Here is a 27444-nt window from a genome sequence, read left to right as displayed (position 1 = left end):
CGTTGGACCATGCAACCTTGCAACATGTTTGCAGAAACGCAGTCCCAAATTGACTCTACATTGACACTCTTACATCAGTGTAAGCATATATGTGCTGGTGTACAGCTCATGTTAAAAAGTTTGCAGACATAAGCTGAAATGATATAACCAGCTCTAAACTGGTGTATGTGTCTACACACAGGTTTACAGGGTTTTAGCTTAATCATTTTTCAAGAGATTTCTGGTTATAACAGTGTAGCCTTTATGTAAAGACAACATGCTTTCCTAAATGCTCGAGTTATCTCAGGTCTTGAGTTCCCACTTGGTAAATTAAACTGGTAGGGCTGTGTTTAACATCTGATTTGCCCACACAAGAAGTTAAGAAAGCAAAGAGCTGATTTTTGAATTTCATGGTGATATAATTGCATTTACTCCTGATTGACGTTGTTGCAAAAGCAGAATGAAGTTCCATATGTTTAAAAAACCTGATAGGTTCTTATGTTAAAATACCTATTACTAATGCAAAAATGTATGTGAGTATATTCTAAATAACATTTCATATCTTTATTTGAGATTTATAATTATCTAAATACTTTATTATAATAACGATTGTGACTTTATGGGACTCCATCCTTCAGTCAGAAAGTGTAGGATTTTTGTGAATAAATCTTCTAGATTTAATTGCAGCAGAAGACAAGTGTGTCCATCCCATGAACTTTGGAATTACTACTTTAAGAATTATCCAGAATGCTTTTGTCACAGCTAATTGCAAAATCCAGTTTTTGGTCTATAGAAAAAGGAGACAGAAACACACATTTTAACATTCCCTTAATATACATATTATGATAGTCTTTAATTGTACATTCTCACATTCTCAATAATGTATTAATAAGGGCATTTGTGTGGAGGATGTCATACTACAAAAAATTATTTCTACTGAATTACACTAATGTCATTGAATTATTATCAAGTATTGACTTTTTATACTTTAAAGTAATCTACTTTGACTTTCCTGGTGCATTTTGGGCTATGAAGCAGTTAATTACAATGCTAACTATAGGTTTCAAAATCAGCTATCAGCACCTTTTCACTGTTCTCAGCCATATACTTAAACCTACAATATGTAAGTAAGTTTACAAAATTTTTTTTTCTTAACTTCTGCTTCCCTGACTTCTCTGATAATTCAGTGGAATATAAGAGTTCAAAAAAATAAAATTCTAAAACGTATTACAAATGAAAAAGACATAGCTAATGTTATAGCTGGATGGTTTTTCGTTAGCAGCTGACCTTCTATTGCTAGAAAAAAGGAAGTCTTGGCTAGAAGACAGTTCAATAAATGAACAGGGTATATATTGATTTTTCTCCCTCTTCCCTTATTATGTAATATGATTTCCCTTCCTTTGCAAGGGTTGCTGTCGTACAGGATGGGGCTGGGATCATGGTCGTGGAAGCGTATGGGAATGTGTAGACTAAGGAAGGCTGTCACAGCAGTCAATAAGATCTGAGAGGTGTTGACTAATTGCCTGCTAATTACACAGTAAATTGTCTAATTAAGCTGATGGTTAATTAGGGTACGCTTGCACAGCAGTCTTGTGGAATTTTTGTCTGATGTCTGGGAAGCAGCTTGTGTAATTGGCAAACTGGTAAGGACTGGCAGAGAACATGACTGGGAAGCACGCTGCCAGTAGATGACAGAATAAGGATGCGTTTGCACAAAGGTTGTCATGTGAACACTGAGGGGTTTGTTAGCCTTCTCCAGCTACGTGGCAGCGGGCGCAATGAGAAATTTAGCTGAAAGCTACTGGAAGCTGTAAATAAAATAAGGTTTAAGCGTGTAATATTAGAAAAGCAGTGACATGTGCTCTTCTCATTTTAGTCCGAATTTGGACTTCAGATAAACACAGAGTATCAAAATTCTCTTGTAAAGAACTTCACCAAATTTGTGCAATTTGACTAAACTGTGTAATTATTGTATTGTGATCTGTTTAGTGGAGTCACAAAATGATACTGTTTCCCAGGATACTCTATTTGTATGTTGATGTTGAAAAAGTATAGTTCTTAATAAGGATGCTCGGCAGCCATCATAACCATCATATATAGTGTTCTGAATCCTCGTTAGGCATTGTGTCCATCCCTAGATGTGACAGAGTATGAACAGGTCGTAATGATGCTCTGAATTAAATGTGTATGCACAATGTGTAAGTATAATATGATTAATGAAAGTATCTAGATTCCAGAATCTGACCCAAAGCCGATGGAAACTATTGGGAGTATTAAACAGTGAGAAACTGGACAGTACAGGAGTATAGACACCAACTCAACAAAGCATCAATTCTCTGTCATTTAAATTTATAATTCAGTAAAATCGTGTGGTACATGCACTTAAAATTAATTACAAATGTGAGCTTCCCACAGAATCAGCATAGCACGATACAGGATTGGGTCTTCGCATATTGCCAAGATTTAGTTTTGAGCTATGTATCAGCAAAATCTAAGAAAAAAATAACACTTTTGTACATCATGACCCAAACCAAAAATAGTATTTGTATATATATTTATTTGTTAAGAATGTTTTGATGTCACTTGAGCAATGTGAAGCTTAATATACACTTTCACTCTTGGAAATGATATATCGTTTCAGAGGTCCCCACATTTTTACTTTATAGCGTTTACAATATGTGGTTCAGGAACAGTGTCTTCCTGGAACAAAAATGAAAACAGAGTGAATTCTAGATGTGGATTGCTGCTGAAACTGTTGATTTTATTTTTTTCTTTTTAATTTAAACAACAAATATGTTTCTTCTCCCATAGAAATAGATTTTTTTAAAAAATCAAAATTTGAGAGTAAATTATACTTTCTTGGAATTAATGGAGCCATTTTTATCCTGTGATCTTGCTGCTTCTACCTCCCTGCACCTGCACAGTTAATAATGCCTTTGTGAGCACACTCTGCGTTATGAATTTTTGTTTATGATTTTTCCTTCAAAAATAATTGAGCAAAATCATGGTACACTAAGGGCATTCTCTAAGGCCAGTTATCAGACATGGGACTCCAAACACTAACAGGCTGATCTAGAAGGCCTTAAGTCTTCTCTGAGGGAATTATAACAATAATTGTAACATTGCTCAGAATTTATTTATTTTCACAGAATAAAATGCTACGTTTCCCCTGCATCAGATTCAGTGAATTGTTGCATAAAATGAAAAAGGTGTAATTCATTGATTCAAGTCAAAACCATACAGGGAGGCCCTATGTACCTAATTTGCTTTTAAATAAAATATATTTTAAATTTTAAATTTGATATTTACATGTATTTTTTCCATATCCATCAGCTCATACTCAAAACCAAACTTCTTGATTTTTTTTTTCTTTACTGTTTTTTAAGGATTGTTCCTTAAAATTATTGGAGAAACTATTCTTTTTGTCTCTGACAGCACATTCAGGAACAAAGAATACTTCAGCCAAGTGCAGGAACTGAAAGCATACAGTGCAACCATCACACTTGCTTTCATTTTCTGTCATGGGGCAGCAAACGGATATGTTACTAATGCATTTTATTCTCTGAAGACAGAGAAAGTAGTTCAGAGGATAATTGTTACCTTATTACGTCCTTCAAAAAGAATTTCTGGCACATGTTATTATGATTTATGATTTAATAAATCACACAAACAGAAGAGGATGTTTCTGGTAATTCACATGATATAGTAAATGTATGTATGTAAAGCCCTGTTGCAACATCAAAATCTGTAATAACAAAAAATTGTGTGGCAATAATGCCGCTGTTAAACAACATCAATTACTAACTTTTTTGAGAAATCATGGGTTTTTTAAAATGTATTAATTTTTTCATATGCAGTTGTAGCTGTATCTTATCATATATCTGTGCTTTATTGTGGAATCGATCAAAAATGGAAACGTTTCCCAAATGTCCCAAATGCATTCTTTCCCAAAGCACCTTCATTGTCCGTTTTCAAACATCATGCTTAAAAAACAGAGTCAGAGGAGCCTGTTGTCGGCACGTTGTCGGTGTTATGTTCAGGTTTATTGCCTGTGATGGTTCTCTCCCTGTGCAGTTCAGGAGGGTTCCTGTTTGCCACCCTTTTATTTAATGTGTATATCAAGCCATAGAGAAGGTTTAGTAAAGTGACATTGATTGAAGTGTTTTCAATATGTCGAAACTCAGCTTTATAACTCTCGGCTGATTTAGCTTGAGCAGTTGATTGCATTATTCAGTGTTTGTGGGAGACTGGGGCATGGTTGAGAGCATGCTGAGCAAAAGTCAATCCAGACAAGATAGGAGTAATGCTGGGATCGTTAGAGGAAACATCCAGAGGCTACGGCAAGAGAATTATCAGTCCTTCTGGCTGGGGGATGTAGTTCCATTCCAGGCTGTAGCTGCAACAGCAGATAAGAGCCAGAAGCCTACACCCCTTTTATTTTCTGAATGCAGGCCTTGCTAAGTGTATCAATGCCTTATATTTCAAGATTAACCTACTGCCAGTGCATGGTATATAGGACTGGGTCTTAAATCTATCCAAATACTGTCAGTGGTGACAAACTTCATGGCTTGAATGCCACGAAGAGTCTCATTGGGGAATTAAAAATGCACCCAGCCCGTCCTGGCTGTTTTGGGTACGCTGGGATGGAGGGGAAGGGGATGCTGGCAGTTCATCTGAACGTTGCATATGCTTGGAGCTCTTGCCCTGGGGTGATCTGTAACAGCCTGAGTCTCTTAACTCCAGCACAAACTTAAAAAGCTTGTTTTTCCTCCTTAACTTTGCCAGAATTGAGGAAAGGGTGAATATTGGGTTTCTAGTTGCTACTGGTTTTTTTATTATTCTGTTTAAGTTTATGCTGCTGCCAAGAGCAGTGTTCTCGGAAGGTCAGTTGATTGCTGCTGTTGTGTAGGAGGTATATTTTAAAGACTGCCAGGAGTACCTGGAATCGGTGGTTTCACATGAAGGTAATGCAGATCTCAAACACATAAATAAACAAAATCTTATTTTCCTATATTCTGGGTATATTTAAACTCAGATGAATTTCTCTGCTTACATTTATGGACTTTTTTGTTTCATATCCAGAAAAGTTTTGTGCCTTTAGGGAGAGCAGAATTTTGGAGTCGATGTCTGAATTTTTGGAGTATGACTTTTTGAACATCACAATTTTTAATGGTTATACTTTTGTCATTTCTTATTCCAGGCTAAAAATCTGCATTTATCTTGGGTTAAAATTGAACAAATCTATCAGCCAGAAAATTCATAAGAGTATATTATAGGTTTTTTTCTAGAAACAGAAAGCTTAACCTGGAAATGCAAACATAATCTTCACTTTACAATAAAACAGTATATATCCAAATACATAGTTTTCTTTACTTGAGCAACTTCATTGTCATAATATCATCTACATTTTCTTTTCCATTCTAACACTATGGTTGGAGAAGACTCTGAAAGTATACGAAAGAGAGAGTAAGAATGTATTTGAGAGTAAAGTATTAAAACAATAAACCAAAGAACATAAATCTTACAGCTTCTTTCTTATGCCTCTCTCTTCAGTACTAAAAGTGATGCTTTGCTACCGTAACAAAAATTGTTCTTGGTGTGTGTGGAGAGTTGTGTACCTGTAGATATTTACGGTCTGTCTTGTGATGTTTATTTCATTGCTTTGGGGGGTTTTGCTTTGCTTCTTGCATTCCTTCTTTAACACAATTAAAAAAATTAGTGCCAGAGAGTGCAAGGACTTAATGAGGTTTAAATTACCAAAAGATAACGGTTTCTACAGGAAGAGACTGGCAGATTTCAAGCTCTACTAAGAATATGTCTGATGGTTGAATTCATACAAAGGAGAGACTTGCTTTTGTGTTAGACATCCTCCATGTGTAGCTTGCTTCAGTTATGTTCAAAGGTTCACATTCCCACCATGCCTCTTCCTTATCCTTATGTGTTTTCCTTATCTTTTAAGAAGTCTTTTGTCAACCAACCATTTCTGCTCTTAAATGAGCTTTTATCACAGGCAGTGGACAATCCATATTTGTTTGATTTTTGCAGGATGCAGTGGACTGCTTCCCATTTCTGATGTAGATGTTGGGGCACAACATCACCTATATTCCTGCTCTTCTGTCTATAAAACAAGAGTTCACAGTGTGCTATCTGGTATTCAAAAGCATGACATTATTGCCTGTTTCAAAATAATATGATTTAATGGCATAATTGAGGATGTAGTATTTGCATTCAGCATGCATGTTTACAGTGAAGTGTTGATATAGCTAAGCTCTTATGGACAGAAACATTAAATGCAACAGAGAAAAACATTTTCGAAGCGATGGAAATGAGTGTTGTTTATTTTAAGAGATCTTATGTAAACGTAACTGGGGGAGGGAAAGCAAACCAGCATTTCTAGCCAATCCATGCCTGCACACATGTATCTCTTCTGGCTGGAGCTTTCCCCTTTGGTACCATTAGCATTTTCATTTCAAAAAATGACAGTCTGCAGTGGAAGCAGTAAAAATGTTCAACCTGTGGTTTAAATTATTGATTTTTTTGAATATTGAAGCTGTATTTCAAATGGGTTTTGTTACCCAGTTACTTCTGGGTAGAGGGTTCCAGAGGTAATTTGATATCTAAAAGCCTGTGTATTTCAAAGCCGTTTCAGTCTTTTGAGTTCCTTCAGCTGATTAGCTGATTGGGTAAAATACCTTATTGTCTTCTGAATTGCAAGCAATAGATAAACTGCAGCTCAAGGTTAGCACATAGACTAGCATACAATGCTCTTGGTGATTTATTATGTGTACTCAGTGTCCAATCAACAGACAAAAATAGCTCATTTATTTTTAATGTGGTAACTTATCTTCACTTAAAATAGAAAAAATCTTTTGAGATGCTAGTATTCACAATTTAGATGGGGGGAGCTCTGTTATCTGTATGGCTAGGTAATGATGCATAATTTAAATTAGGTGAGTTCATGTTATAGAATCCAGTATGTGTAAATAAAAAGTAGATGCATATATTTTCACAAATAAATTGTGTTATACTATTACAGAACAGAATGGCTGCAGTGAGAGAGAAGTCACTTTTAAAGAATTGCAGTACAAGCACCACTCATGTTTATATATGAATATTTTCACAAAGGTCTGAGTTGAGATGGTTGTACATTTACAATGTGTAGGAAGGTAGCCACTGTCAGCATCCTTCTATTCACAGAAAAAAAAAAAAAAAAAGGAAAAATGGTATTACTTTAATAAGGTTAAGATCTCACAATGAAGCCATATTGGAATGCATATTGGAATTGATGGGTACCGTGAAAATGAAATTAATTGCAGCGATGGGCTCAGTTAAGAAGTGTTATTATCACTGGTGACACTAAATATCATAGAATAATGGGATGATTCAGATTTAAAACAGACAGATTTTTTCCCTTAAGAAGGCTGTGGGTTAAAGAGTACCAAACTAAAAGAATGTTTCACTAAAGTACGAATTATGCAAATTCAAAATTATGCAACTTATTTTGCAGATATGCATATATAGTGCATATATGTTTATATAAAATTCAAATATATGAAGATAAGTCATGAGAAGATATATGGTATAAAGAGCTTATATAATGCCCAATTGGTTTCCCTTCTACAATAACTCTGGTTTCTGTGATTGTAGTTTAAGAATTTGTCAAAAAGTTTGTTGATATTCTTGGGATACTGCACTTCAGTGTTTTGCGTTGTAGTTTAAAAACTACCATTTAAATACCATGAGGTTTAAAGTTTCTGCTGTATCACTGTGTGCACAAAATAGTCTTATCCTTGCTGCTGCTAGATGTGCAGCAAAGAAGCCTGCACTGCTCTGTACTGGCTGCACTAACCAGTGTTAATTAGGGGTAGGTTGTGTAAGATAAGCAGAGATGTAAAAAACCAGATTCCTACTGCCTCCAAAAGCAGAAACATGCAATCTGTACTTGACTATATACTTTCTTGTTTTGCACATTAAGATGAGTGAGCATTGACTATACTGTATAGGTTAATCTCCATACCTGGGGATACAACTTTGGGCTGAGAATAAAGTATCAATAATTCATGGCTGTCGGGAGGCGAGCTGGCTGTTGGGAGTCATTGCTGGCTGTCACAAGGCATTCTGGATATCGGGAGGTGTGCTGGCTGTCACGAGGTGTGCTGCATATGAGGAGGCGTGCTGGCTGTCACGAGGCGTGCTGGTTGTCGTGACACATGCTGGCTGTCACGAGGCATGTTGGATGTCATGAGGCGAGCTGGCTGTTGGGAGGCGAGCTGGCTGTTGGGAGGCGTGCTGGATGTCACGAGGCATGCTCTATGTCGGGAGGCGAGCTGGCTGTCAGAAGGCGAGCTGGCTGTCGGGAGGTGAGCTGGCTGTCGGGAGGTGTGCTGGATATTACGAGGTGTGCTGGCTGTCGTGAGGCATGCTGGATGTCGGGAGTCATGCTGGCTGTCTGGAGGCATGCTGGATTTCACAAGTTGTGATGGATTTCACGAGGTGTGCTTGATGTCACAAGGCATGCTGGATGTTGCAAGGCATGCTGGCTGTCACGAGGCGTGCTGGCTGTCATGAGGCAAGCTGGATGTTGCAAGGCCTGCTGGATGTCACGAGGTGAGCTGGCTGTTGGGAGGCGTGCTGGATATCAGGACACATGCTGGCTGTTGTGAGGCATGCTGGCTGTCATGAGATGTGCTGGATGTCGGGAGGCGAGCTGGATGTCACGAGATGAACTGTATGTCGGGAGGCAAGCCGGCTGTCAGGAGGCCTGCTGGCTGTCAGAAGGCATGCTGGATCCTAGTGCTATGGGGCTCTCCTTGTTCTCGATGCAAACTTGGCTTCATTGCCCTTGGAGTGAGACTGCTCGTGCGATCCGGCATGTCAGCAGCAGGTATATCCTATTCCTCAGTGAGGTTTTGCAGTGAGCTGTGCTTTAAATTCCACAGTTCTGTGGTAGGAAAAAATATGGGAAGGCATTCCCTATGTCATATTTATTACTAATATAATTATCCCTAATCAAAGATTTCTTGTGGGACAAGAAAACATATTTCTCCTTATACAACTTTGTGCATGACTTTTTACATTTAGCATCAGAAGGCTTTTGAATCCTTGTCCCAGTTTTAAATCAATATTCTATTGAAATAAATGGAGAGCCTGCAGGTCAGGCTGCCCTCTCCAGCTGAGGACAGATTTATTCTTAGTATTCCAGTTTTGAGCATGCATAAGCCTTTTGTAGCGTGTCTCAGCTGGCTCTGCCATTAATAGTGCCAGAGATCTAGCCACTGCCGTTGTATAATTTCTTACACCCCTGTGGCAGTAGTAGTGGGAACATTTACCACAGATTCCCTAAATGAAACTCTAACTCAATTGTAGTCTCTAACAACCACCTTCCTATTGATTTCAAGGGGAACAGACTTTATGTCTACCCTATCTATGTGTGTCTGCTAGATCCTCTGATGAGCATATTTACTTAACTGACAGACCTGAGCAATGACTCCAAAGAGTGCTGGGGTTTGGGACCTATTATACATTTAATGAGAAAGAACATGGCCAGCTCAGAATAATTTTTTTCTCAGTGGCAAACAGGAGGAGCATCTTGCTAGGAATTTCCATGTATCATGGCTACTTTCAGTTCTCACAAGAAAATTTTAGTGAACTTTGCTTTTTTTGCTTTATTAAATTTGTGCTTTATGTCCCACAGGGCTGATTTTTAAAAGCCAATAAAATGTGTCATTTTTCCTCGGCATATAAAAATATAATAGGCAGTGATTAACCTACTGCTATGAAAATTTCAGGTGAATCTGGAGGAAAACCAGACTTGAGACTGGGGCCTCTGTGTCTGCCACAAGTGGATGGGAATTAGAGCTGTCCTTTGGCATAAAAATTCTATGTACACTTCAGCACTTCTCTACATGTGTTCCTGACTGACAGGGAAGTTAAAACATGTGGAAACATTGAATGTTTATTTATTAAGAGCTCAGTCTGGAAAACTAGAATCAGTCCCGCAGGCTGGAAATCTCCACTTTGAGTCTCTCAAGAGGAAAAAGCCATCTCTCTCTACATTATGGAGCCTATGTGTGGTGCCTCTTGTGATGACTGATGGATGAACACACAGTGCTCTCAGAGACTGATGGCAGATCTGGACATGCTGGCTCTACCTTTCCTGAGTGCAGCCCACCTGGGACCTGCATTCCCAAAGACCCTCCCTGGGACATATGCATGATGCCCCAAGTTCAGTCTCAGCTTTCTTGCCAGAGCTGTACTGCATTCTCATCAATCATATAATGGTTGGACTAGATGATCTTCAAGGTCTTTTCCAACCTAGATGATTCTGTGATTCTGTGATAAGCTAACAGAGTTCATTCCATGATTCAGGTGATCAGGAAAAACCTGTTAGTCATTACAAAAATGGTGACTAAATCAGGATGATAGTTTAACTTGGAGTGGAAGATTTGACATTCCTTGCAAGTTGATTCAGATGAGAGTAATTTCAAAAGAGTTTTCTCAATTATTTGGTTTTCGTTATTTAGTTTAAATCTATTCTGATACTACTTCAACTACTTTTATGTCTATGAAAGTAAAATCTAACAGTTTGCATGCAATATTCTTATGTGTGTCCCCATTTTGGTAGCCAATGCAAAGATGGAAATACTAGTTTTATTCCGTGGATTTTAAAATAGCAAAAATCAAAATCTATTTTAAAGATCCTGTCTAAAATTTAGTGCTGAATTAAAATTGGTTTGAATTTCTTACAAGAGGTTAAAGTGCTAAGTTAAAATTCATAGGGGCTGATATTTTCATGGTTTGTTTTTCCCTAAAATTACATTATCCAGATCTACGTATAATCAGGCTCTGAGAATGGTAAGTGGCTCAGCCTTGCAATCCCTGCTCATGCAAAAGACCCTTTGGCTTCAATAGGACTTTTGCATAGGAAAAGATAAAACCAGTATGTTCAATACAAAGTTAGTGTTGAAGAGCTCAGGTGTTATCAAAGTAGAAGTGTTATGGACAGATTATCATTGGAATGTAAAACAAAATATTCCCCTAGATACTGAAACCCTTCCATCTTTCCTGTACCCCTTTATCTGTGACTTGAAATTGTTTAGTGCCACCTGGAGAATTGATACTTTGAAAATTATAGTACTAGCCATTTCAATACCTTCCCAAATAGAATTGATATAATTTCCTTGAATTTCTCACCCCTAAATATACACAAATGCTAATCAGTGCTTATAGTGTTTAAGCATTCTTAATCCTAATGGAAAAATAAAATGCTGCAAGTAGGTACAAGACATACCTCGATATTTGCAGTTCATCCCCAGCAGAAAATTTAAATATACGCTTCAAGGGAGTAATGCGATTCTTCTCCTAATTGCTTAATCCAGCAATAAAAATATTTCGGATTATACATAAATTTAAATGTAACTGTGGTGATCTGTAACTCCCCGATGTTGATTCTTTGTGCAGGAATTTTAACAACTCTTGAAATAGGATTGTAGTTAAAAGATTATTCTTCTTGATTATTGAAAAATCACATTTTTCTCTCTTTAAAGGGAAGCATCCATTCTCCTTTCCTCCTAGGAGAATATAATAGTCTTGATTTAGTTATAGCAGTCTGGAGGAAAATATTTTAGTGATGGTTCACAATTTACTAATGGAGTTTTACAAAACAGCCTCTAGGAGCAGCCAGAAATACATTGATTATATGCCTTCCCTATGAGAAAACAGTAATTAAAATTATACCACAGATTCTATCAGGACATGTTAATATTTAATTAGGCAATAAGTGAGCTTGGTACAGGTGTCTAGAGTTGTTGACAGGAGCTTTGTTAATCCATGTAGTATTGTCTCTTAAATAAATAGTTACCTCCTTGCATTTTTCAAGTGTGAAGTTCCATGCTTAATTAGCAGACATTAAAATTCCTGTGTTAGATTTTTGTTTATTTGTTTAATTTCTGTGTCTATACATTGAGTGCAAAATCCTAGATATTATGGACTTTAAAGAACTCTTTTTCTCATTGTTTGCTGTTCCTGTCAGGGATTTTGTTAGAATTATGAGACTGTACAATTCTCTCCCATTTTTTATCTAGAGGAGCTCGTTCTGTGGCATTATGTATCTTGGCTTTTAGGTCATCCCTTTAGAAATCTGCCTCTACTGATGTGTCCTTATTGCCTTCTTACAGTATTTTCTTTAGCAATTAGAAAACAGTATTAGAGAAGAAAAACATTGAGTTGTCTCTAACGATTATGTTGGAAAAACTATGTTAATCTGGCCTTCTCTTAAAGTGCAAGAAGAGAATCCATTTGTATGGTCCTTGTAAGCATAACTCCTTTAGTGACTCTCCCAAACTTGCTGCTGCAAACGTGTAATGTAATTCTTCCTTCTCTTTCCTGGTTCTTACCTTTTTTTTTTTTTTTTTTTTAATTGGGTCTTATCCATGTTGGTTCTTGCCTGGTTTTCTCAAACTCACACTCTTCAAACTGCATTTTCCTTTCCGTTTCATGGGACCATTCAATAGTACTTGTCTAGAATGAAGCCTTAAGAATTACTGCTCCTTTATTTGGTCAGTTAAGTACATCTCACAAGTTTTGGTCACTGAGTTGATGATGATATTCCCTGACAGCTGAAAATGGACTAATATTTTTAGATGTTTGTAGAAGAATTAATCTCTTAAAGCAAGCTAAGTTGTTATGATCTAAATTCACTGGAGTCCCAAGGGTAAGCATTACAAACTGGACTAGTATATTTTAATTATTACGTGTTAATTCTCCACCTTTGTGAATGTACACAGGTCCTTAGAAGCCATGCCACAGAAATTTTACTTTCAGATACAGATCAAAAGCTGCAGTCCATGTAGATATTTTTTTAATCCGTGTACTCCTATTTTGTTCTATTCTGTTCCCCTCGAATCATTAGTATTGTAACGTTTTGCCTGCAGTGGAGTAATAGAATCCAGTCTCATCATGTTGATCACTTTTGAGCATCTGCTCTGGGTTATTATCCAGAAATGTCTTGTCGATATTTTAGAGAACATAAATGAGTTACAGATACAGAGTTTAGGTTTTTTGATAAAGCTCATCAGGTACTTCATCCAAGCTACACAAATAATGCTTGGCTGACACAAAGATATAACTTGTAGGAGAGTAAAACTGAGTTTTTACACAGTTTCAAGACATTCTAATCCTAGTACCTCAGAAATTATCTGTGCTGTTATGGTATAGTGTTTTGTTACATTGTAGAGAGTCTCAAGTATCTCACTTCATGTGATCTGAAACAGTGATTTCTGAAAGACCTGGCTTCTTAGTAGATTCCAGTACAGTCCATATAGTACAATGAATTGCTTCAGGTGTATTCCTTGAGCTGAGTTTACTTAAAAGTTCTCTAAAGATGCTGCCTTTTTTTTTTTGGTATTTTGAATTCTGCACTTCAATTAAAATGGCAGCATTCACCATCCACTGCTGCTTTCTTCATCAGTGACTGTTTTTCACGAGATTGTCTCCTGGGAGGTGCAGAACACACCAAAAAGAAATGTTGCTTAATTAAATGAAAGACTAAAACCTTCAGACAAACCAACATTTGTGCCAAGGAAAATTTTTTTTTTTTTTTGGTTGGAAATTGTATCATTTGTGAAAAAGTTGTGGATAGAAAATTTCTAAAGAATTTACTACTAGATGATCTTACTTTGTGCCATGCTATATTTTTATACTCTGCCATGCTATATTTTTATTTCTAACCTTCTTTGTTAGCTGAAGAATATCTTCTCCTCTTCTTTTTTTTTTCTTCTGCTACAGCTTCTATGCTATTTGTTCCCAAACACTGGGGAAGCTTACTCTTGGAATAGAGAAAATATATTTGTTTCTAAAAAAAAACCCCAAACCCAACAACAAAAAACCCCCACAACCAAAGCCTGAGAAATCTCCTGATCAGCTTCAGATTTCTTTTTCACGGAAGTCTGGGATGTTTAAACGTAATTTTCTGTTCTTGTGGCCTCTCACTGAAAATGAATTAATGTTTTGAGACAATTGCTGAGACAATTTTTCTCATCAGTCAACTAAAGCAACCATTCATCAGTTAGGTAGTTTACTACATCAAAACACTGAGATCTAAGAATCATACACTGCAAGAACAGATCCAAAAGTGAATGCCTGAATACAGATAGGACTTTCTCTCAAGTATTGTAGGACTACTTCTCTCTTCTTCAGTGGGTATAGTTTTTGACCACAATGCAGTTTGACAGCAGAAATTTAATCATGTCCCGCTGCTTACACCTTTATCAGAAAACTGATAAAATGTGTGCTCACACTGAACATTAGCAAGAAATTTTTCAAATGTCCTTCAGGTTTTTTTTTCTTTCTCTTCTCTCCCTCCGTTGCTTTCCTGTCTCTCCCAGAGAAACTGATATAAAGCTGATGAGAATTTGGATTTGCTTTGAAAGCATCTTTTGTTCAAAGACTAATTTTAACCTTGTGATAAAGATTGCTTTTTGTATTCTGTTGAATGTGATATCTAGTATGTGTTTGTCAAGGCAAAGTGCTGTAGGACATAACATATTTTAAAAATGATCTTTTGTAATTACAGGAGAAATGTCTTTACATTCTAATGTCTAGAAAACAAGCAAATATGTAAAAAATAAGAATATTAAATGTTTTAATTTTAAAGTGTTATGGCTTTGTATTATGAAAACTTTATTTAAAAAAACCTGCTCAAATGAATGTAATTGTAAACAAAGATCAAAACTTCATTTTCTTGTAAATATATAACTCAACTAGAAAATGTATATTTGTACATTAAACAAAGATCAAAACTTCATTTTCTTGTAAATATATAACTCAACTAGAAAATGTATATTTGTACATTATAGTTACTCTTCCAGTTTTTTGTACTTTTACTCATAGTTTGTATTGCTTTTGTCTTGTATTTTAATCTCCTGATTTATTACTTTAGGGAGCTTTAGTTTATAAAATTAAGACTTCTAGTCAAACCATCATGTATGAATTAACAAAGATTGGGGGACTGCTATTGTCTTAACTTTAGGGAGCTTTAGTTTATAAAATTAGGACTTCTAGTCAAACCATCATGTATGAATTAACAAAGATTGGGGGACTGCTGTTGTCTTAAGCAAGGGCAGCAGACCATTTTTACTTGACTTGTAATGGGGATGGCATTGTCCCAAGATTATTCTAAGTTAGAGAGTAAACAGTTGGGGTTTTTATACTCTAATCTAGTAAGATTAGCTAAAGAGTTTGGGATTTTTCTATCTTAATCATAAATTATTGGTAGCGATAGCCTACTGTCTGAAAATTGCATTAGTAAGAAAGGTGGTGTGCTGAGCAAGCAGCAATGATAAAAACTTAGGTAGAAATTAAGTTCGATGTCTGTAAATTTTGAAGTTTCTCATGGTTAAATCTTAAAGCACTAATGAGACGGTATAGAAAAACATCAGATACGTGGTAACTAATCCTCTAACTTGTCATTTGTCTTTCACACAATATGAGTGCTTCAGCAGTTTTTCTTCAAAATCCTGACACACTGCTTTTTCCCTTATGTGGCTGCAGTCTTCAGTGCTAACTTACTGATTTGGAAAGCTAGCTTGCTTGCTGGAGCTGTAGTGTTAAATTGGTTTAATAAACACAAATGGGATAGTTTAATGTTGTAAAAACATTTATGAGGTAATAGTCTATTTTTTTAAACATAGTTTGCATAACTCAGCTTATTCATTCTAGAAATAGAGTAGAACATTAAGGTAGATTTACAAGCACTGTTTGTACTTCAGACTTTCAGGATATAAGATACATACTGATTTGGGTACTTTTATTTTTGCAAACACAGGACAAACAGCCGTCAAAAGACAGATAAGAATATTTTTTGAAGTATCATTTTCCCCTCTATAGCATACGAGATCTTGTATGTAAAAGCTGAAGAAATGTAATTTATAAGTAAAAGCAAGGATCTCTTTCAAGATCTGTTCTGTACTATTGGAGACATCAGAATGCTTATGCTTTACATCGCCAGTGTGAACAATCCTGGAAAGCTGGGGAAATTATAGGTTTTTAAATTCAGTTCTTATTTTGGTGAGGGAACTTGAAAAATAATTAATTTACATCACTTTATCATTATATGCTATCTGTCTTCAAGAGAAGGAAAGCAATGAAGACAAAAGAGATGGCTAGGTCTAGACTTCATTCAGAAAAGCAATGAAAAAAAGGAGGTGTCTTTATGGTACTAAATTTCTCATATCTGGTGGTAAAGAGATTAGAGTAGTTTCTGCATGGTAGGATGTTCTGAGATAAGTTTTTCTGTCAAGGTGGTTTCAGTTTTTAAAAAATGCTCTGTATTCACTGAGGGAAAGAGAAGGAGAGAGTGAGGAAGTGACTTTGCTGAGGTTTTGTACTCATATGGGAAGAATAAAGTCTGGCCTATTCCCTCACTAAAATAAAATGCTAAGTGCAAGTGTTACGAATTCAACAGGCATCATTGTGTGCAACGTAACAGTGGTTTGTGCACTGGAAGGTGCCAGTGGCTACATCAAACCTCCTTGGGCAGAAATCGTAAGCAAATTTACTTGCCTCGCTTCACGAGCCGTTAAGTTTCGCTATATGTTGTAAAAATCCTACTCTAGCAGATAAGGTCTTCATGGAAATTAATCATTACTCTGCACGGTTGTACCTGATGGATTGGTTTTGTGTTTGTAGAGGTTCTTGCTGTGGATTTAGCCTCCTGTTAAAAGGAGCCTGATAAGCTCAGCTGGAAAAGATTCTGAATTTGGGGAAATTCAAGAAAGCAAGTCAGTGCTTTGGGCCTCAGAAAAGGAAAGCTATGGAGATGTCACATGTCTCAGCTCTGATGGAGGAGAAAAGGTGAGGAACAACTCAGAAAGGATATATAGGAACAGTGCTGTGTGAAGTGGTATTGTTGCTTCAGGTTTCACTTGCCTTTTGTGGATGGTTAAAACTCCAGAAGGGGTGATACTAGACACAGTCTGGCTAGACAGCTGAGTCACAGAAGAGGCAAATCATCACAAGACCTTGAGTGAGAGTTGGCAGGGAATTACGAGGACATAAGTCTGCAATGCCGTTTGTATCTATGAGGGTGTGCAAACAGTAGTGAGCCAGATTTCCAGAATGCTTTAACTACTGTGATATTAGGCAGAAAAGGGCGATGTCTCCTTCTCCATTCTTTTACATAGGTGAAATTGTACATCGAGTTCTACTGTAATTAGTGGAAACTGTAGGGAAAACTGAATCTTGCTGTTGGAGGGTTGATTAAAGCATTTAGAAAATAAGCTCTAAAACATTTCACACATACTGGATTTTGAAGTCTTTACAGCCTATTTAATACATCTTTGAAAATCTGGGGAAAAGGATTATCTCATAATTTGCTTAAATACCTGCATTTTTCACTACTATATTTTATAGTGAAGAAGGTGGTATATTGAATATAGTAAAGTAGAAACTTACATTTTGGCTTTTTTACATTACATACTTACTAACTTTAAGTATGCTGTTTTGAGATACTTGACTAAAATTACCTTAATAAGGTATTTATTTAGATCTCTTCTTCACAAAGAGGCCAGTGTGGTTGCCTTGGTGTTCGTATTGACATTTAGTAAGTAGTAACCCCAGGAATGTACAGACGCATACTCCACTTGGCAAGTATAATGCCCTCCTTCCCTAGAAGAAAGAAGGGTCAAATAAATTCACTTTGTTGGAAGTAGTAATCTGCTCATTGTGTTAAATCTTTTTCTCATATTCATGAAAAGAAAATGACAGTGGTCACTAATTCCCATCTGCTTTCATAAGTGAAAGACAAGAAAAGCTTAATTTGAAGTATGCAGTGACTTTCATTGACTTTGGGGGCCAATGCTGCAAGGCAAGTTCTCTGTATCTCATAGAAATCTTTCGGAGTGAAGAAAACATGTGTTAACACTTGGTATAGCGTGATTAAATGTATTTTTTAGATCCAGAAATCTTACTCGAAAGCTTAATTGTGCTGCAGATATTTACATTGCAGAACACCTGTACTTCAGGACTGCATACGTGTACAACTGGTTAATATATTAATTAAAGGTACAATTAATTAATGTTCTTTCCATATACAAAATATAAATGCCTATGTGTTCCCTTAAGCAATTTTATTATTTCAAGTGTTCATTAAAATACCGTTAGCTGTAATGTTTTGGAAAAAACACGCAGAAACAGAATGTTTCAAGCTCTGCAAATCAATAGAAAGACATCAGATCTTTGATATGAAAAATCATACAGATTTATCCTTTTGGTTCTTTTTATTATATTTGTCTAATACAACTACATTCATTGAATAGGCATGAGGTTGTGGTATACCTCTTGGGAAACTGTTTTGATATATTCCTGAAACTGACCTCTTTACACATTTTTCTCCAAACTTTTTTTTTTTAGTTTCTAGGAGACATGATTATGAAATAAAAAGTGCACCCAATTAACAAAGAGATATCTTCTTGATTCCCCTAAAACAGTAACTCTGAGAGAGGGGCGAATGGCTTGATTCATTTCTACCGGTCGTTAACTTCCACACCTACAAATGACAATGTTAATATTCACAATGTGAATTATTTCTCTGCTGATTAGTTTAGGACAAGTACACAATGAATGTACTTATTGAATGATCCAACACTGTGCCAAACAGCCCTTTGGATCCCTTAAAACTTGAAATGTCCTTGCTGCCCAAACATAAAAGCATCTCTCATTTTAAACAGCATGGTTGTGTTTTTACAATACAAAAATATGTGGCAATTATTAACTGCAAATGTGGAAAGTGTGAAGCAAAACAAGTTTTAGAATGACTAGCAAGTATTGGCTGATGTATTGATTTGCACCTTTATTTAAATTTAACTGACTAAAAACTGCTGAGTGTTTAGGTGTTATCTTAAAGATGTTGTCTCAAACCTCCCAGCCCATTAGACTTAAGTAGTTTAGAATTCAATGGTCTGATTGCAGAGTTTATGTATGAACATAGACAGATTCCTTGAATCATCACATAGGTTATAAATTCCATTTTGTTTCCATGAACTGTGAGTCTCCTTGTGTCTGGGGCTGTCATGTGCTAACAAGAGACAGGAGAGGTGCCAGCATGTCAGTCATTACAGACTCTTTCCATCTAGCTTGCTCTGAGCTAGGAGAGGCAAACAAGGAACAGGATCTTAAATAAGGACAGCATATCCCTCTCGGGAGGAACCAAGACAAAGCAGCCAGGTGGTAATGTTTGGATTTCAAAGCCAGGAAGGATTTTTGGAAGCAGAAGCAGCTTGGTCAGGAAAGATAAAGTGATGCATGGACACAGTGAAGGGGTTCTGAGACACAGAGGCAGTAGGGAGGCAGTAGAAGCTGCCATTCGAAGGAGCAGCTGCCTGCTGGCAGGGGATGGGAGGGGAAGGTCCCTGGGCACCAAAGAGGATCTCACAAATTCTCAGAGAAAACTCGAGAGTGAGGAAACAGCCAGAGAGATGTACGCGTGTTTGCTGTTTCATGTGGCTCTGTGTATCTCTTTCGGTCATTAAACTGAAGAGTGGCTGCTTTTGAGACAGTTTGCAAAGTCTGTGCATTATCTGATTCAACTTTGTGGGATCCTGGAGAGATAAATTGTCACTCAGATGTTGGCTATGACTGAGCTCTGGGAAAGAGTGAGTCAAAGCCATGGAGATTCAGCAGCAGTTGCAGGGTCTAAACAAGGGTCTCTGTTCTTAGAAGACAGAAGAGATTGCCTGGAGACCCAAGGCAGATAGAAAAACTTCAGAGTGTTTTTGCATGGAAGCAGACTGAGGCTTTGTGAGTGTCCCACAAGACGTATAATCTAGGCTGTAATATCTCAGTCTTTGAATTCTTATCTGTAGTAAAATGAGAGAGGCTGGAAGAAGAACAAAACACGCACGTAGTTAAGATAACAAACAGTACCATAGGTGACTCCAAGCATTGCCTGGCATACACACGTACCCAAGCCAGCCATAAAATGGAAATCATAACACGTGTGTCTTATCATAATTTGCACTGAACCCAAGAATAATAATTCTCACCAACAGACAGGCTGTTAGCTCAGGCTTAATTCGATACTACCATAGCTACATTGCTTCTGACTGCTTTGGAGCATGGGAAAAGGAAGCTCATGGTCACTTGCAGCATAGTCAAGGTAACTCATATCTGTTGGCAAATGACCACCTGCACCCTGTGCTTGCAGGAGTAACATCAGATTGCCAGCATTTAAGTCACTGACTTTGCATGTTTTCTCACACTGGATGATGTGATGACACTGGCCTGTATGTATGCGTAGCTTTCTGGGATGAAGTCAAAGCACAAGCTCCTTCTCTGAGGTAATTTAAAAGGAGTGAAACGCTCAAGAGGATAATGCACAGCAAACTGATGTAAATGGCTCTTCTGCATAAACTGCAACGTTTGTAATTTATTTTGGGAGTGAGGGGAGTGTGCTTTGCTGTTTGGTTTTGGTTTGCATAAATTCATAAAATTTTCTGAATTATTTTTTTCTGAAAATATAACTTAACAGTTGAGAAGGGAGGTGAAGCTTTTGTGATGAAGGAAAAATATTGTATTAGAAAAATTAGGGATTATTGTGATGTCCATGTTCCAGACTTATTAGGCCTGAAATACACGAACTGGGGAGATTACTTTGTATGATATCTACATATGTAAATGGACATATAGTTATCTATCAGTATAAAATATTAGTGCATATTTACTGTATAATAATTATTTCAACTTTATAAACAAATTAAGATTGCCTCAAATTTACATACAATGTGAAGAAAAGTCTCTTTATCCTCTGTAACTGCAGCATTTGGCAGATTCAGGAATAAATAATCTTTTGTGGCAAGGGTATGCCTTATCAAACATATGCAGATCAGTGCTAATTAATGCTAATTAAGGTTTCCTGTCTATCTAGTTGGAAAAATGTCCAAATGTTATGAAATCCAGTTAGTATGCCTATTACCCTAATTGTTTTATATGGGATGGTTCTTAATTAAAATATGTAAATTGACCTTAATTGCTATATACTAATGGAGGTTCATGTTATTTCACTAAAAATTACAAGATGGTGAGGAGGGGTATTTAAACAAATAATTCTGATACATTTGTAAATAAATGACCTTTACTCAAAATTATTTTTAATTGGAAATTGGCAAAAGGAACATTTTAACATCTATGTTTCTCTTTAGTTTTAAATAATGTCAGAATTTACAGTTCTTTGTTAATATAGATATGGTGACATTGCATCTTAATTAAGACTACTAAACAAGTCAACATTTTGTGTGTTTACTGTGTTTCAAAATTGTTTGCTAACCTCATGTTGACCTTTTGAAATTTTGTGCTTTACAACATTGATCTTAATTTTCACTATTTTTTGTTTTATTTTTTGACTTGCATCCCTCTTAATCATATAATTTTGTTTGTGAAGTTTGATATACTGGTATACTTTTGCTGGTGACTGGATCCGTGACCGTGACTTCAGCAGAGAGGTTGGTGAGCAGCACCTCTTTGCACTTCACCTGTTGGTGTAGGACACAGGCTTTGATGATCTTTGGGGTGCGTAGTTCACATGTATGCTGTTACACGACTGAGGCGTACACAGGTTTTTACACAGTCTCGTATGCCCTCTACCCAACACAAAAGCATTATTTGGATGATATTTTGTATGGTAGTTCATAGATGCCCCATACTGGCATTTTCTCGATAGTTATAACATTTCACACACACAGCAAACATTTTTCTCATCTGATGTAGAGAATCTAATTAAGAGAATATGCTAATCTGGAGAAGTGTCCTAAAATTGTAGTTTTACTCATAATAACAGTAGATTTGTAAAACACCTGACACATTTAAGTTTATATTGGCATAGACATCATTGGTATATGCCTCACTTTGCAAAATCAATCTGAAAGGTTTCACTGTTTTGCAGGATATTGTGACCAATGTTTCTCCAAGGATTGTGCGTGGAATTACTTCAGGTCCTATGTACGGCCCAGGCCAAGGCTCTTTTCTAAACATTGAACTGATCAGTGAGAAAACAGCAGCATATTGGTGTAAAAGTATTGCTGAACTGAAGGCTGACTTTCCAAACCATGTAAGTACCACTCGGTCATAAAGATGCAACGTACTTAGTTAGAATCTCCAGTTTACAGATCTGTGAAAACTCACCTATTGAATATTTATTAAATAGATTGACGGTTGCTTTATTGACATATGAGTATGTTATTAAAAACCAGAAAAGCCCAACCAAATAATCTTTATGGCAGAGAATTCTGTGAAGTGACTGCTACTCAAACAGAGAATGGTCATGATTTTTAAGTTAGGCTGTTGTTTACATTCAAACAGATAATATCAAGGGAAAGATTTGATCCCAGTGCGGATGCTTGTCAGTTCTGCTGTGAATAATTTTGTATTTAAGATCATATTTAAAAGTGTAACTTATAATAATTGTTTTTGTTGTGAATTGAATTTTATTATAAAAGGAATCTTTGTTCTTTTCATTCTTAATCCAAATGTGAAAGGTACTTCTATTATTTTTATAAGCAGTTGTCTGCTTTAGGAGAAAAAAAAAATACTGACTTAAAGTTAACTTCACTACAAGGACAGACTTTTCTTAGAGCCTTTTTGACTATGGGGAATATCTGTCTAGAAGGTAATAATCAAAGTTGGGAGCAATGATGCCAGCTAGCTGGCATAAATAGTTTTCAGCTACTGGTCTAGTGAATAAGAACGACGAGGTGGAAAGTAAAATTCTCCTCAATCATTATCTCGAATGGATAGAGCTAGAAATCCCAGAGCCTACATATCTTCTGTCTTGAAGTTATTACCTCCGTGGTTCAGCTATGAACAAAATAAGTGAGTGTTCTGCATATATTATGACATGAAAACAGTCAAGTTCTTTTTTTTTCTTATTCCTGGAGTTTAAATGTGCACATCAGCAAGTATAAAAATGTTTAAACACATTGTATTGATAGTAAAAGTTAAGTGCTGCATGTTTAATGTCCTACTTCAGTACGGATGGACTGTGTGTTTCTTTGCTGAGGTTCGTGTCCCTTTATTTACTGTGACTAGGCTTCATAATAGTGAAAGTGTGATCCAAAAGATAATACTGTAATTACCTGATTTTGATTTTAACATCCTTTGTCAATGTCCTGGATATTGCATGCAGGCAGACTGTTGACCATTTCTGCTGTGGGAACGGTTTCCTATTGCAGTCTTCACCAAAAATCCATCACAGCACTTTGTGCTTGAGACCAAACCATTCTCTTCTATGAGGAAAAGCACTAGCAACAACTTCAAAAGGAAAATTTTAGTTTTCTGAGACCTAGTCTTTTATGTTGGATGAAGAAGTCCCACTCTTCCATAGTTCCCAGGGTGAGCATCTTCTGATCACCCCTCACTGTGAGTTATTACTTTGTGAATTCAGCTCCTGCATGATGACTGTGGCTGCTGCTGTGGCATCTTTGAGGTTGGTAATGCCTATGTGGGCACAGGGGAAGCAGCACCCTGCAGTAGACCTTGGCTTTGCTCACAGGGATTTTTAAAACATGCTCGTGAACTCATCGAAGAACTGTCATAATTATAACGGTAAATTTGTTGCTAACTGAAAACAGATTTTGTTCACTGAGTAGAATTCTCTTGGTGCTTATTTTGAAATATTCTGTATAATTAGAGCTTGCAGAATTCCCCCCCCCCCCAATTCCTGTTCGCTCCTCTAGAAAGGCTTTTTAAACCTGATGTGTTTTATTAAAACCAAAACCAGTTTGAGAACTGTTCAGGTGAACTTAATTAGCAAGCAAAGAATGACATTTTCTGCTCAAATGAAGGCCAAACAGAGATTACAGTAAAAAAACTTACCTTGCTATGGTAAATATTAAAAACAAATAAAAATTTATACGTAATTGCTTTTGCTATATAATACAAGTATGTTAAGGTAAGATTTGTCTTAGAGATGAAAATGATATGAGCAAAATAGCTACCTCACTAGAAGATGATCCCACAACAACATCCTATCTTGTGCCATTAGGAAGAAGTGAACCATAATGCAAAAAGAACAGCTAAATTCTCCTGACAAAGACTAGGATTTAAACTGAATTTTGCAAGGGGTTGTGCAAAAGAAGACCACCAATTACAGCTCAGTGAATAACGTCAGGTAACTGTGACATGTTGCCTCTATAGTTCAGGAACTAGCATCTCCCTTGTGCTGTCTTCACCCCTGTAGCGGGTCAACTTATTCTTTGGCTCTTCTGATTCCTGATTCTTGCTTGTAGCTTGCAATTATCTCTGACTGGGAGTCTTTCCCGGTCCTCTCCCTTCAACCCTGAATCCACTTAAGGTGGACTAGGGCAAAAGCTGCCACCAGCAGAAACTTGCTTCAGTGCCACCAGCAGTGAATTAAATATTTGTAAGGTCCAAGCAGAGGAGAAAGCAGAACGAGAAAGTGTCTGGATTTTGTATGGTTGGTTGTGAAGTATCATGAAAAGCTTTGCTGTTTCAATTTGGTATTTTTTTTAAATTGAGTTAATTTAATATCACTATTACTGTTTTTCAGAAAACACACACAAAAAGAAATTAGATGGTATGCACGGTACAGGCCCAAGATGATTTTTTTAAATTTTATTTTTATTTTTTTAAAATCAGGTGCTTCTCTGTTAAAATGATTTGCAGTTAAAAATGGGATTGTTTTCCTTAGGGTACTTCAGTCATCTCAGTAATGTATTACTTCAGCAACTTGGCTGAGACCATTTAAAACATATGGTATTATTCAGCATTGTTTATTCTTAAATTTTCAAAGGATGCAATTTTAAAAATGCTGTGTCCACTGCTTTCCTATATACCAAGAGAACAACCTTTCAGTCAGAGAGCTGTGGAAGTGAGAAGAAAATTGGTCTGTTTGTATTTGTCATCTTCCTTTTACTTTCCTGGACATTGTAGTTTTACTTATTTATATTGGCCTGTTGTTGTGATATCTAAACATCTTCTTTACATGGTTAACTAAGGGGTTTTTTTATAAGAGTCTGTTAAGTATTTATATTTTTCTGTCTTATGGCCACACATAGTGTCTGGTACCACAGGATTTATCATTCTGTGCAATTATTAATCAGGAGAAGATGGATTTTTTTTTGTTCTTTAGTAGTAGAGTCTGAGAACTTGACAGTGAGAAAAAATGGAGCAATTGTTTTATTAATTTCATAGCCTTAAATGTAATATTAAAATATCCCTTCTGAATTAATATAAAGCTGACACCTTATTGTCAAATTTTGCATTCCCGCTCCCCAAAAAAAGGTTGTTTGTAAAGTGCTGTATTAATCTAAAACTCAAGAAAAAAGTGAAAGAAAAATATCAATAATCAAAATTTTCAGATCGAAATTTAATTACTACTTGTTTGAGAGGAATGACTACTGAAACCATAATCATGATCTGATAGTCCATTCTCTTTACTCCTTGCTATAGAGGGACGTTTTGGGCCAAGGCTAATAAAAGCTGTTCACATGTCATACAAATATTATCTCAACATCATCATGAGAAATAGGAAGACTGTCCTGTTCTAAGGCCTGCTTAGACTGGTTTGAAATGGCGGAGGGGAGGTTTGGAGGTGGGGAGTGAGCAAGTGGCTGGGTGGGGGCTTAGCTGCTGACTGGAGTCAACCCACCACAGATGGGAAGTGCATAAAGTTGTCAGTTCATGTTAAAAAAACTAGATTGTGATTTGGACATGCAACATTTTAAGTGCTTTAGATAGCAGGGCAAAAGAACTACCACTGATACCACAACATGTCCTACTTTCATATTTTATTTACCAAGGAGATACCTGATTATACGGTGTATTGATGTACTATCCAGCCAAAATGTGGCTGAAAAAATGGCATCTTATGGTATATTCAAGAAATTAGTTTCCTTAAGAAATATTAATTTGGCCAAGTAGAACTCACCTAATGATATGATCAGGAATGAAAACTGTGCAGAGAAAAAGTACTTCGCTTTTACTTTAGCAAGTCTACAAACTTTCATCAGTAGAAAGTGGCTGATTATAAAATTATAAAACATTGGAAGAGGACTTTCTGCTGAAATTTTATATTCACATGTTTTACATTAGCTACAATATGGCCATTATCTGGTGAATACTGGTAGTGGCAGTACGTCTTTGTGTGCCAGTAAAGCAAGGAGCTGTGTGCACAGTGAAGCTGGCAATCATGAGAATCATTTCTGGTGATTGCAAGGGAATGAGATATATTGGTGGTAGCACTTGTTTCATCGGAAAAAACATACAAACTGCTGTTGTTCCTCATCAAAACCTTTTGCCTTCTAATTTGAGTTGTTAAGTCACCTACTCACCCAGATGTCTATTCTTCCAGTCCCATAAGCATGTCTATATATTTACACTACCTAGTAGCTGGCCAGATATTTTAAGGTTGCTTTTTACTCTGAAACCTCTTTAGCATTTGCACTGGGGAGAACAAGCTTGAGAAGAGCAAGGTTTGAAAACAGTGAAATGCTTCTCTATAGAAAAATGTGAACTGAGGGTTCAGTAAGAAGGTGATGGACAGTTGCCAGATGGTCTTTCTCCACCTTCTGAAAACTGTAATTAGTGCCCTGTAGATGATAAAAAATAAGCAAATTAATGAAAAACCTCAATACACAAATTAGTTTAGGTCTGAGCATGTGCAGGAGGTCACAGCAGTACAGATAAAGTGCTTTGAAAGGACACTTAATGAAACAAAATAGATTGCAGGGGAAATGACATTCCCTACAGGGCTAACAGAAGTCCATCACAAACAAGCAAATTTCTGATAAATTTGTACTGCAAGCAAGAACTGGGATCTTGGAAGAAGATGCCAAATTGAGTATTTTTCAGTATTGCTATATTAGTGTACCAAAGTCCTAAAAGTAACTTTTTGGCCTCCTAACTGAACACAAATGAGTTTGCACTGCTGCATGACTCTAAGCAATGTACATAGGATACCAGATTGTCAGCTGTGACACCGATCTGTGATTCAGATATCAGTGTCGTGACATGTTGAATTGAGAAACCTCTTCTGCTAGAAACATCAAGTACTCTTGGACCCCCAAAACTAAGCTGAAAACTCTTGTCGTCCTAATGTTTGTTCTGCTGCTTGCTGAATGTTGCTGACAGTCGCTCTGACAGTTACTCAGCAGAGACCAGCTTTTTTAAGGCTGAAACTGTTAAAGATATATTTTTGTTCAACATTTTGTTCAGAATGTCCCAGGAACACCTGTCAGGAGTAGCCGTGGTAGAGAGCATGTGAGAACAGATCGCTGGATCCCAGACTGATAACTGACTTCTTTGTAGCCTTGTTGGGGTTTGGTTGTTTTGGGGGGTTTTCGGTTTTTAAATCTCCTGGAATGGTGTAATTAATTTTTTATATTATGCAAGTTTTTTCTACCATAGAGGTATGAAATAGGGCAGCCAGTTTTGTTTGGTTTTGGTGTTTGGGGTTTT

At 36.6% G+C, this 27444-nt stretch overlaps 1 protein-coding gene across 3 annotated transcripts in view; it reads left to right on the top strand.

Moving 5' to 3' along the window:
* DPYD (dihydropyrimidine dehydrogenase) overlaps nucleotides 1-27444 on the top strand; it is a 367570-nt gene that overhangs the window by 203233 nt on the left and 136893 nt on the right. For all 3 annotated transcript variants that reach the window (XR_012624149.1, XM_074832563.1, XM_074832565.1), the window contains one exon: nucleotides 21914-22078. Coding sequence is in view for 2 of the 3 variants with exons in the window: in XM_074832563.1 (XP_074688664.1) it covers nucleotides 21914-22078 (165 nt within the window). In the remaining variant the exon portion in view is untranslated. The remainder of the gene's footprint in view (nucleotides 1-21913; nucleotides 22079-27444) is intronic.

This window comes from Strix aluco, chromosome 8 (genome assembly GCF_031877795.1).
Source record: "Strix aluco isolate bStrAlu1 chromosome 8, bStrAlu1.hap1, whole genome shotgun sequence".
NCBI classification, from domain to species: Eukaryota; Metazoa; Chordata; class Aves; order Strigiformes; family Strigidae; genus Strix; species Strix aluco.
Note: the sequence above shows the minus strand (reverse complement) of the source record. Positions and strands in the feature narration are given on the sequence as shown.